A 13,217-nucleotide genomic window follows, 5' to 3' on the forward strand; every position below is an offset into this window, starting at 1 on the left:
AATGTTATAGGCCCCTATGGGGGCTATTACTTTGCAAAAAAAAGTGAAAAAAAGTGTTAATAAATGTGATTTAACCCCTTCCCTAATAAAAGTCAGAATCACCCCCCTTTTCCCATTAAAAAAAAACAAATAAATAAATAAAAATAAATATAAAACATATGTGGTATCGCCGCGTGCGTAAATTTACAAACTATAAAAATATATAGTTAATTAAACTGCACGGTCAATGGCGTACACATAAAAAAATTCTGAAGTCCGGGGGCGTGGCTTGGCGCTGAAAGAGATGGCCACATGTTAGGACTGCTTCCGCTCCTGAGACGGTAAATCTACCTAAAAACCCTGGTGAACCTGCTTATTGAGATGGGTAGGACTCACCCCTCCGTTGCCTGGCTCCTTTCCACCCCGCCCATTGACATTGCCCGCTTCTTCCAGGCGCCCCCGGCCTCCGCACCGACCAGCCAGCCCGCCATTGCAGGCCCTGCCCGCAGCCTGCGCTCCCGCTCCAGGACAGTACCTGCACTCCGGAAGTCAGGTCCTCCGGCTCTCCACCTGCCTCCTCCGGCCGCCGTGGGCTTAATCCCCCATCAGCTCCTGCAGAACTCCGCTGTTCTGGCTGGGTCCCTGGATGCGGCTCTGCCTCCCCTGCTGCGGCCCTGTCTCCAGCTCTCCTCGCTCTGGCTGCCATAAAGGATGGGGGACCTGCTGCAGCTGCTGACTGCCCGGGATCGGCGTTGAGTGTGCTCCTTTTCCGGAGCGTAGTGGACCTTGCTCCCCTTGGCCATCCTTGCCTGTCCCTGTGCTCTGGGGCCGGGGATGTCCCCTCCTGCTAGGACAGGGAGCCTCCATCTTGGGCCTCTGTGGTGACAGGCCTGGCCCTGCCCCCTGCCATCTTGCTGCCCTCCACAGCTGACTCTCATTGCCCACCCCTCCCCTCTCCTACTTCTCCATCACAGGAGAAGTGCTGTCTCACCTCCACCCATCTGCCATGGAGGGATTTGCAGTTGCCTCCCCTGTGCCATCTTCCACTGTGCCCCTGGTCCCCCTTGCAGTGTGCACCTTCCCTTCTGCCTCTCCTCTACCAGAGGGTCCGCCCAGCTGCCATGCTACCTTCTGCTGCATCCCGCCTGCCCTCGCAGGGGTCTCCTCCTCACCCCTCGGGTCCCCGGGGCCTCCTCCACCGGCTCCTGCTGCTACTTTATGGGACGCCCTCTCAGAGTCTGACCTGCCCTGCTCGGGTCTGTCTATACCCTCCTCTGCTCTGCCTGACTTGGGACTTCTGATTTCTCAAATCCCTACTAAAGAAGATTTCCGCTCCCTCATTGCAGAAGTTAAAAAAGCCTGCCGAGCAGAAATCTCTAGAAAAAAAGAGACAATAGGAAGCGCTCCCTTGTGTGATATCCGAGTATATAATGTTAACGCTCAGTGTGAAAAAGCGCTTACCAGAAGTGTTTGTACTCCATCCAAGTACAACCATTGAAGAACGTGTAAAATAATAAAATCTCAGCAGCCGCTCCACCTCACATAACCAAAGATATAATACGAAATTCCTCCAATTTGGCAGAGATCATAAAGGCGCTCTTTATGATCTCTGCCAAATTGGAGGAATTTCGTATTGTATCTGAGCAGAAATCTCGGCCATGCTCCAGGATCTCCAACATGTTTCTGATCGGGTGGAATGGCTGTCCTGGCATGCTGGGAGTTGTAGTTTTGCAACAGCTGGAGGTCCGCAAGTTGGAGACCACTGCTGTACGCTGTATCCCTATGCCCGGGCTGCAAAAGATAAACAAAATAAACTTTGACTTACCTACATCGGCCTTACGCTGGCAGACGGGAACATCTGAGAGCCGTCAGCCTATCACCAGCCGCAGTGATGTCCTGCCCCGGCCAGTGATAGGCTGAGCCCACTGTCATGTAAGAAGCCGGCTTCTTACATGACAGTGGGCTCAGCCTATCACTGGCCGGGGCAGGACATCGCTGCGCCCGGTGATAGGCTGACGGCTCTCAGTCGTTCCAGTCCCCAGGAACAGCGTGAGGCCAACGTAGGTAATATATATATTTTTTTAAATCTTTTGCAGCCTGGGCATAGGGATACAGCGTACAGCAGTGGTCTCCAACATGCGGACCTCCAGCTGTTGCCCAACTACAACTCCCAGCATGCCAGGACAGCCGTTTGCTGTCCGGGCATGCTGGGAGTTGTAGTTTTGCAACATCTGGAGGTCCGCAGGTTGGAGACCACTGGGGTACAGTATAGAGTTCCAGCGCCGGCGACCCGAACAAAGAGGAGGAGGGCAGTGCTTGCGGGTGACATATGTGAGTAGTACCCCGCTGGGCTGATAATTAATTGGGGGGGGAGCAGAACAGCGCTGGCGGGTAACATATGATTAGTTCCCCTGATGTGGGGACAGCGCAGTGCTGGGTTGATAATTCATTCTCAAGGGGGAGGGGCCAAACCGGTATTGCGGTATGGGAAAAATTCAAATCATGCAGCACAAAAATTTCAGTATTCGGTATGAACCGGTATATCGCCCAGCCCTACATGCTGATATTGTATTTCTTCAGGAGACACACTTTGACCGTTCTGGGTCCTTTCTCTTTCTCCAGCAATCTCTTTCCGCAGGCCTATTCTACCATCTATGACAGGAAGACTGCTGGAGTTGCTATTCTTGTCTCTTGCTCCTGTCCGCTACAAGTCTCTTCCTCATATTTGGACTTGGGGGATGCTTTGTAGTGGTGGAGGGGGTCCTGGGTGGGGTCCCACTCCTGCTCTGTAATATCTATGCCTATAACTCTTCTCAAATTCCTTTCCTGCGCAGAGTGCTTGCTAAGCTCCATAAATACCCCTCTTCTGCCTGGCTGCTTGGAGGGGCTGGGGACTTTAACCTTATTTTCTCCCCCTCTATGGACTGCCACTCTCTCTCACTGCTGCTCCTCCTTCCCCTGCCCAGATCTGATTAGGTACAGTTTTCCATCGGATTGTTCGGGCCTCCTCGCTGTACGATTTGTGGCGGAAAAATCACCCTACGGACCGCTCGATTAGTTTTTTCTCCCATCCCCATAAGTTGCACACTCGCATAGACTACTTTTTTGGCAACCTCCCCATGGTGCGCATGCTCTCGGCAGCCTCCTTGGAGCCTCTCTCTTGGTCTGACCACTGTCCCCTTCTCCTTTCTTTTTCCTCCTTTCCTTCTTCCCTTCGGAGCCGTCATTGCAGACTAAATGATTCTCTTCTTAAATCTCTGTCTTCCCGAGAGTCGATTCAGACGTGTCTTACTGACTACTTTACAACCAACGAGGGTTCTGTCTCATAGCAGGCCACCCTCTGAGAGGCTCATAAGTCGGTTGTGTGGGGACATTGTATTGCCCTAGGTGCTCGACTTAAGCGCAACGCTCTGTTTCGCTCTCGGGAACTTCGTGCTCAGATTCTGCATTTAGAAACTCTTCTCCTGTCTTCCCCTTCTTTATCGAACTTGATGCGCTTGGTGACCGCCCATGCTCAGTTGGGTGACCTGGCTCTTCATAGAGTTGAGTGGCAGCTCCTGTATGCTAAACAGCGTTTTTATGAGAAAGGAAATAAAGCTCACACCATGTTAGCCAGGCGCCTGCGAGACCGTGCTGTTGCTCAATCTCCTTTGGCCCTGAAGGATTCCTCTGGTGTCCTCCACTGTCATCCTGCTGACATTTCTCACCTTTTTGCTGATTACTATTCTGGTCTTTACTCGTCTTTACTCCCTTCCTTCCCAGCTCCGTCTGATCCGGGGGAGCCGCTGCGCTTGAATCCTACCTTTCCCACTGTGGGCTGCCCACCCTGTCGGGAGGCTAACCCCAAGATCCTCAATGCTCTTATCACTGGGGATGAACTCCTGGAGGTTCTCAAATCCTTTCCTGCTGGTCACTCTCCCGGCCCAGACGGATTTACGTACCTGTACTATAAGACATTCTTCTCTCCTTGTACCTCGTCTTGTCCCTCTGTTTAACTCTTTTATGGGGGAGAGGAGATCCTGCAGTCCTTTTTACATTCCCTAATTACCCTGATTTCTAAACCTGGTAAGGATCCTCATGATTTTTCAAGCTACAGGCCTATTGCCCTCCTTAACTCTGACTTGAAGCTCTTTTCCAAGGTCTTGGCGGTCAGACTGCTCTTTTCTCTCTTCCCTCATCCACAAGGATCAGGTTGGGTTCTTCCCCTGTCATCAGGAAGGTGACAACACTAGGAGGGTGGTAGATCTGGTTGACTTAATCGGATATCCGACCAGGCGCTGCTTCTCAGTTTAGATGCGGAAAAGGCCTTTGATAGATTGGGATGGCCGTTTCTTTACGCTACCTTGCAAAAGTTAGGAATCATAGGCAACTTTCTGATGGCTCTGCAGGGTCTTGATTCCTCTCCTACTGCCTCTTTCAAACTTCCTCATGCTTCCTTCCTGACCTTCCCTCTGCTTAATGGGACCCGCCAGGGATGCCCGCAGTCCCCCCTGGTTTTTGCCTTGCGTATTGAACCTTTTGCCGCTATGATAAGGGTTGACCCGGACATCACTGGTATTCCCTTGCATGATAGGGAATTTAAGATATGTTTGTTCACTGATGATGTTCTTCTTACCCTCTCTCATCCTTTGCTTTCTCTCCCTAGTCTCTATAAAGCTCTTTATGGCTATGGTGTGGTGTCAGGCTACAAGGTCAACCTCTCTAAATCTGAGGCCCTTCCTCTAAATCTCCCTTTGTCCTTGTCTACTCTTCTATGCTCTAAGTACTCATTTAAATGGTCTACCTCTGCTACCAATTACCTCTCACTACTCCTCTCTTTATTCTAATAATTATCTCCCCCTTTTTCGGGAACTGCAGGCTCTTTTGGAGAAATGGCGGCCGCAATACATCTCCTTTTTTGGTCAGATAGCGGCGGTTAAAATGACGATCCCGCCAAAAGTATAATTTTTTTGAGACGTTGCCCACTCGAGTACCTTTGTCAGCCCTTCGTTGCTTTCAATTAACAATCTTCCGGTTCATCTGGGACAGAAAGAGACATGGGTTGCCAATGCAGTCATGATGGCTAGTAGAGCTATGGGGTAGGGATCGACTGATATCGTTTTTTTAGGGCCGATACCGATAATCGGTGGAGGTTAGGGCTGATAGCCGATAACTTTTAACGATATTCCGGCATAAGTTATTGGCTATTTATCCCCCCGCAACACCGCTGCAGATCATTGATTGAAATCGGGCGCAAATCAATGCACTGCAGTGGCTTTTGTGGTGCCATAGGCCACCGCCGCCACCCGCTTCTCTCCCCCTGCCGGTCCGGGGGTCCTGAGTCCTATCACCGACACCGCCCGGGACCCCCCCCCCCCCACCAACGCCGCACCGCTCCGCGCCCCCTACCGCCCCAGCCCCATTGCTTCCCCCATCCCCGGTTTTATAATTACCTTTTCCCGGGGCCCGGGGTCCACTCTACATCTGGCTCCGGTGGTGTCCTCCTGAGCTGTCACTGTGCGCACTGACGGTGACGTCACGTCGCACACGTCACTCGTCATTGCACACAGCGTAACGCAGGACTCAGCAGGAGCCAGAAGTAGCGTGGGCGCCGGGAAAAGGTAATTATAAAACCGGGGATGGGGGAGGCAATAGGGCCGGGGGCAGTGCGGTGGGGGGTGCGACACGGCGCGGTAGGTCGGGGGGGCGGTCGCGGTGTGGCAGGTCGGGGGTGGGGGGGCGGTCGCGGCGTGGCAGGTCGGGGAGGGCGGTCGTGGGGCGGTGCGGGGGGCGGGGCATTATCGGCTTATCGGCAAGGTAATTGCCAATACCGATAATGCCCAAAATCGTGATTATCGGTCGATAGTATCGGCCAAACCGATAAACGGTCGATCCCTACTATGGGGGGTCTGGCGGTCCCTAAGTACTACTGGGCTGCACACCTGACGTGGTGGACCCCTTATCTCGCTCTCTCCTGCCTTTTGACCAACTGATGACCGGCTGGGAGCTCCCCTCATCTGAGCGCCTCCACTACTTACAATTGAGACATTTTTTGTCCTCCGGCACGGCTCTACTGTGGTTTCTCTGCCCACTAATTTTGAGCGGTTATGTCGAGGGGGGCCTCAGACAAGGGGCCTTCTCTCGGATATTTATTCCTTACTTCTTCAACCCCATAATGGCGACCCTCCCTCACACAGATATATGAGAGACTGCCCTGAATACTACCATTACCATACCTCAGTGGCGTGTTATTTGGGAGAGGGCTTCTAAGGCCTCCATTTGCACTGCATACAAGGAAACTCAGTATTTTGGGGTAAAATGACTAATGTCACTGCAAAGTACAATTGGTGGCGCAAAAAATAGGCCATAATATGGATTTTTAGGTGGAAATTATAAAAGGTTATGACTTTTAAACGGTAAGGCGGAAAAAACGAAAATGCAAAAACTGAAAAACTTTGAGTCCTTAAGGGGTTAAAGAAGTACTCCACTGCCCCAGTGTTCGGAAAATTTTGTTCCGAATGCTGGGTGCGAGGGTTGACACGCCCCCTCCCATAGACTTGCATTGAGGGAGTGTGGCGTGATGTCAAGAGGGGCTTGGACGTGATGTCACACCATGCCCCCTCAATGCAAGTCTATGGGAGGGGGCGTGTCGACCACCGCACGATACTCTGATTGTGCCCCTCCCAAGACCCACCCATTTGTGGGGAGTGCTAACAAACTATCTATAACATTCTCCCGAAGAGTAAAATGGGCCAGTCCCTAAATACACCCTTTCTGCTTAATCCTTTATTTAGTAACAGAATGTGATACTATGTGGTCATGGTGTCCCTGTAAGAGACCAGTCAAAGTAACTCTTTAGATTAGAAGAATGGTACCCCCCCCCCCATAACATTTCATAACTTTTTAATTTTTATTGTTGCATTAACAAATAACAGTATAAGGCATTGGTTTTAGCAATGTTGTGACAGGTTTCCTTTAAAGTGGATGCCTTTGGATTTGCCTGTTGGAATTCCGTTTTTAAGTTGGCTATGTGCGGTCATTTATTTGAGCCTCTAATTTGCTTCTTTGCGTTTGTTAAATGTGTCCAAATGTATAGTTGCATTTCATCCTAATTTTCTATGTGACTTGTTAAATTGTTGCCTATGTCAGGAGTAATCTAAGTAAGAAAGATGGGCTATTCTTTCTCTATTACATACTTAAAAATCAAAAATAAAACTAAAGACTTAACATTCCAATAACACCTATAAAAATGAAAACACAGGAAGTTTCTCTTTGTGAAGTCTTAACCCACAGCTTTACATCATTGTTAAAACAGATGATCAATAGACAGAATAACAAACACATTTCCAGCCACACACTGCAGCAAAAATCCCCAGAATAATATAGTGGAATCACATTAACCAGACAGAGAACCCATTGTTCTCTATTGAAACTTGCTTCAGTCTGAGAAATGAAACTTGGACTCTAGGCAACATGGAATTCCCCTCTTTGCACACGGCATCATTTTACAATTGCACTCTTGCATCTTAACATCCACCCACACATTTATCATTTAACCTTGAAATTCACACAAACATAGTATAATACAAAGTATGTAGCTTGTAACAACACAGTGAAGAGTACATAAGAATGACACATTACATCAGCATGACTACTTGGAAGATGGCTGCTTCAACGTCACTTTTACTTTAAGGGTAGGAGCACACGTTTCAGATATGCTGCAGATTTTCTGCAGCAGAAAATGAGCCAAAAGCAGAAGTGGATATAAAAATTTCAGCCCGCTTGCTGACTTCATGTACTAGTTCTTATATTCCAGTCATAGCAAAAATTCAGTCATGATGCATTGAACACATCCTTAGCAGTGAAAGGGTTAAATATAATTACAGCAAAACAGCAAAGAACATTTATGACAGCCTAACCATCAAGCATCCCCCTAGTCCTATTACATAACAATTTATGGTCACTGTATTAATCCATATTTATAGGGTGCTCAAAGCATAAAAAAGCCTTAAGGGTCTATTCACACGTACAGTATTCTGCACATATTTGATGTGCAGGATTTTCTGCCAGATTTCAATGTAAACTGAATGACTTGAAATCCTGCGCATCAAATCTGCGCAGAATACTGTACGTGTGAATAGACCCTAAAGTGGTATTCCAGTAATTTTTTTTATTTGATTATGCTACAGGGGCTGTAAAGTTAGTGTAGTTCATAATATAGTGTCTCTACCTGTGTGTGACGGTTTTCTCACAATTCTTATGTGATTTTCACCCCTATATTTATTTTTAACAGCATCCAAAATGACTGTTGTCTCAGATTTTTCCCAGCTTGCAATGCAACCGAGACCTGACTCACTAGTCAGCTGATGACAGGGAGCCTGTCTGCTTCAATGGGTGGAGCGATCGCTTGGTGGGAGAGACTTCACCTGCAACTAATGCAACAGCTGTAGGCACCCTGATTGAAAACCACAGGCCTTTTGAATGGATGCTTGAATGTTTCAATGGGTGGGATGGCTGATGTGTGGGAGGGAGGAAAATGGAATTCTGGGATTTGTAGGCAAAGAAGAAAAATCAAACAGGAAATACCAGTTCACAAAAAGCTAGCCACAGTGTTATGGTAATCTCACAACAGCCATTTAGCCCCAAGACAAGCACAGATCCTTCCGAAGCATGTCCATTACTGTCTGCCAGGTACGTACTAAAATCACCTTATGGTGGATAACCCCTTTAATCTAAGTAAAATTGACTGCTAGCAAACACTAACCTGTGATAGAGTTTCTTGTACAGGCAGTGGATCTACATTAAGAATGAAAAGGAAAAATAATAAGTATTTTAAATATCTGTGTTTTATCTAGAGGGTTTTGTGAAATGCATTGCAGTAGTTTTGTAACCCTTTTAAGGGTAGAGTATTTTACGCTGCGGATCCACCGATGACCCAACCCTAAATTGTGCCTCCAGCTGTCCCCCCCAGTGTGCTGCACTCAGTGGCAATGTGCCGCTCCGAACCACCACACTGGCCTGCTAGTCACTGTGCATACTCGCAGTGTACTCATAGACATCGCGGAGTGGCCGCAATGTCTGAGTACATTGCGCATGCGTGCGATGACTCACAAGTCCCTGTGTGGCTGCTCGGAGTTGCGCACTGCCACTGCAAGAAGCACACAGGGGGGGGAACAGCTGGAGGCACAATTTAGGGTCGGGTCATCGGCGGATCCGCTGTGTATTTCCATGTGACCCTACCCTTAAAGGGAATGTGTCATCAGTTTCATGCTGTTCAAATCACAGGCAGCATGAAACACTGACAGGCTCATTTATTACAATAGTGAATGATTCATTGTCAGTTAAAATCCGTTAACTTCTTTTTTTTAATTAGGTTGCTTTAATCACATGACTAAAGGCTATGGACATCTTTTTCACTGATTTAATTTGTCGATTGGAATCTTTCTAAATAATCTTCATTAAACATTTCCTAACATTTTGCTGCTAATCAGATAAGAATAATCCATCAGATGGACTTTCTGTTCTACTATTCTTAGACATGGCACCAAGGAGTGGAAGTAAATTGTCACATTCCTGATCCTGCACCGTCAATGGCAAAAAAATTTCAAGTGCCAAAATTGTTGATTTTTTTGTTATATCATGTCCCATAAAAAAAATATAAAAAGTGATCAAAAAGTCACATACATGCAAAAGTGTCACTGTTAAAAACTACAGGTCATGGCACAAAAAATAAACCCTAACACAGCTACATAGGTGGAAAAATAAAAAATAAAGTTATAGGTGTCAGAACATGGCAATTAAATATTTTTTTCTTTTTAAATGAATTTTTTTTTTAACCATAAAACTAAACAGGATCTTTCCATGTTTGGTATTATGTGGTGTCAGTTGTGATGTTTTGGTCAATTGTGGTGTCAGTTTTACCATATTATGAATGCCGAAAAAATGATTGCCCCACAAAATTGCTCAAGTCCATATATATTTTTTTTATTTGGCCTTACATATATTTATGAATATTTTTTGGCTCCGTAATACATTATGTGATCAAATATTGAGTGCCAATGAAAAGTATAACTTGTCCTGCAAAAAGTAATACAACTTTGTCATTTCAAAAATAAAAATTTGGAGGAGGAAGAAAAAATGGGCTGTGTCCTTAAGGAGTGAATAATGTAATGAAAAATTGTACATTGTTTTTAATTGTAAAAGTCTGGCTGCAATATTTAGGATGGACTGGAGGGGGAGAAAGTTTAGAGATGGGAAAGCTTATCAGTATACTAATTAATGATAACATGGAAATACTGAACATTTTTGCTTATCGCACACATTTATATATATATATATATATATATATATATATATATATATATATGTGCACCCTGAACATATGTTCACACAGGAGCTGCCAAAATGCTAAATAACTTTAACAACAACAATTAGTCATTACTGTTAGTGTCAAAGAAGTCCAATTATAGTCAATGTTACTAAAACGTGCAGTATACCACGAAGTATACAATAAAATGTACTGGTAATATACAAAGGAACCTGAATAAACAGGAGAAGAGAATCTTACCTTTGGTACTGCTACCTAGTAATTGTGGAATCTAATGTAAAAAGACAGAGAATTATACATGACAGTGAGACTTTCTGGTAAACAGGAAAGATAATTTGTCTCAGGAGTACACATGCAACATGCACTTCTGTAACATGGAAAACACCTGCCATGCTAAATTAATACAAGTAGATAGTGCGGGTGATGCTGATTCAAATGCTTTTTACCAGCTAAAAATCGGTGCAGCTGTTCAGGACATATTCAGCATGTTGATACTGTAATATGATTTTTACATAGTTATTGCATTGGAGGTGCCTGTTGCTGTAAGGGCAAAGCTTCTCCTGCCCACTCTGGACAATAAGCCTGCCCCCTACAGCAGATAGCCCCACCCCTTCATCAATATTTATCCCCTTTTCGTAAGCATGACTGAACAGCTGGAGTGGGAAGGAGAAAGCTTTGCTCATACAGAAGCAGCCGCCTCCAGTGAGCCAAAAACTTTTTATATTTTATAACTGATAAAAATTAAAGACCTTTTGTAATATGGTTGTTTTAGAAAACGACTCTTGAAAATCCCAACACTAGGGGGTCCTTATACCTACTGGGACACTAACCAGTCCTGCGGCAGCATCAGCTTGTTCATGATCCATGGACAAGAGATGACTCATGGACAAGGCTGCGTATCGCCAGCCGCAGCGATGTCCCGCCTCAGCCGGTGATAGCCTGAGCGCATGGTCATGTATGTAGCGCAGGCAGCAGGGAGAAGGTGGGGCCCGAGCTCCTTACATGACAGTGCGGTCAGCCTATCACCGGCTGAGGCGAGACATCGATGCGGCCGGCAATATGCCGACCGCAGTGTGACGTTCCGAGTCTAAAAAGCAGGGAGCCGAGTAGTGCCAGAGGACCGGGACACCAATATCGGCGCAATGGGGGGAACGTTTTTTTTTTTTTTTTTGCAGCCCGGGCACAAGGCAAGGGAAAAGTTTTGAACCACGTTTCTCCTTTAACAAGTTAAAATCATATTAACAACAAGGTGAATATCGCCTGGATTTCTGCAGCAATTTTTACCTGGTAAGAAGGCTTTGAATCAGAATCACCCGCATCTACCTGTATATTCAGAGCTAAGAAATTAAAACAATACCAGTATGCAGTATGCTCCTAAGCTCTCTCTAGTGTCAGCTGCATGTAACCAGCGCAATATTATATTTTAATCTACTGTAAGTCTATGAAGGGAATTTTCTACCAGAAAACAAAGATCTGACCACTGTAAAGATATATTACAGTCAAACATTTTTACAATTAAATGTGCTCATAATGGGAGGTAAATAAACCTGTACTAACCTACTGCCAATTCCCCACTGACATCAATGCTGTTGTCCGCACTTTTTGTTCTCCGTCCCCACATGTAGGAAATGCCCTTTAAGTCAATTCCTGGCTGAGGTAGCTCTTCACTGGGGCCAGTGATTGGCTGCATGGGCATTTCCTATGTGGCTGCATGGTGAACTGGAATGTGTTTACATCTGTGACTGGCACCATTGTAACAGCATCAGTTATCAGCAGCAATCATGCAAAATTTTCTTCAAAGGCTTTTTCGTATAAATATTTCTACATCTAAATAAAATGCCCTGGCTCTGCACAAGGAAGTGACATTTTGCACTCAGCATGTCAGCTGGTAAATACACACACCCTCCATTCATTTCAGAGAGGCTGAGACAGACCGTCCGCATGTCTCCGCCTCCCCCACAGAGATTAATGGAGGGGGGGGGCGTGTTTCGACCAGCTGAGGTGCTGGGTATGAAACTCGCTCTTGCAGAGTCGGGGCCCCAGCTGTCGGACCCCTGCGATGAGATATTTATCCCCTATCCTGCATATAGGGGATACATTTCTTACCACTGGACATCTTCCTTAAATTAAGTATATAGAATGAAAATGCAAGTACCGTATATACTCGAGTATAAGCCGAGTTTTTCAGCACGATTTTTCGTGCTGAAAACACCCCCCTCGGCTTATACTCGAGTGAACTCCCCCACCCGCAGTGGTCTTCAACCTGCGGACTTCCAGAGGTTTCAAAACTACATCTCCCAGCAAGCCCGGGCAGCCATCGGCTGTCCGGGCTTGCTGGGAGTTGTAGTTTTGAAACCTCCGGAGGTCCGCAGGTTGAAGATCACTGCGGCCTTCAACATCATCCAGCCCCCTCTCACCCCCTTTAGTTCTGAGTACTCACCTCCGCTTGGCGCTGGTCCGGTCCTGCAGGACTGTCCGGAGAGGAGGTGGTCCGGTGGGATACTGGTTCCGGGCTGCTATCTTCACCGGGGAGGCCTCTTCTAAGCGCTTCGGGCCCGGCCTCAGAATAGTCACGTTGCCGTGACAACGACGCAGAGGTGCGTTCATTGCCAACGTACTTCTGCGTCATTGTCAAGGCAACGCCTCTATTCCGGGCCGGAAGCGCGGAGAAGAGGCGCCCCCGGTGAAGATAGCAGCCCGGACCACCTCCTCACCGGACCACCTCCTCTCCGGACAGCCCTGCAGGACCGGACCAGCGCCGAGCGGAGGTGAGTACTGTACAGAACTAAAGGGGGTGAGAGGGGGCTGGATGATGTTGAAGGCCGCAGTGGTCTTCAACCTGCGGACCTCCGGAGGTTTCAAAACTACAACTCCCAGCAAGCCCGGACAGCCGATGGCTGCCCGGGCTTGCTGGGAGTTGTAGTTTTGAAAC

General features: G+C 47.1%; 1 protein-coding gene across 2 annotated transcripts in view; it reads right to left on the reverse strand.

Annotated features, from left to right (window-relative positions):
* The window catches only part of CFLAR (CASP8 and FADD like apoptosis regulator), an 89,153-nt gene that overhangs the window by 12,198 nt on the left and 63,738 nt on the right, over window positions 1–13,217 (reverse strand). For both annotated transcript variants that reach the window (XM_056533934.1, XM_056533933.1), the window contains exons 6-7: window positions 10,526–10,556; window positions 8,723–8,754 (exon numbers count right to left, since the gene is read on the reverse strand). In XM_056533934.1, coding sequence (XP_056389909.1) covers window positions 8,723–8,754; window positions 10,526–10,556 — 63 coding nt within the window. The remainder of the gene's footprint in view (window positions 1–8,722; window positions 8,755–10,525; window positions 10,557–13,217) is intronic.

Source organism: Hyla sarda, chromosome 8 (genome assembly GCF_029499605.1).
Source record: "Hyla sarda isolate aHylSar1 chromosome 8, aHylSar1.hap1, whole genome shotgun sequence".
NCBI classification, from domain to species: Eukaryota; Metazoa; Chordata; class Amphibia; order Anura; family Hylidae; genus Hyla; species Hyla sarda.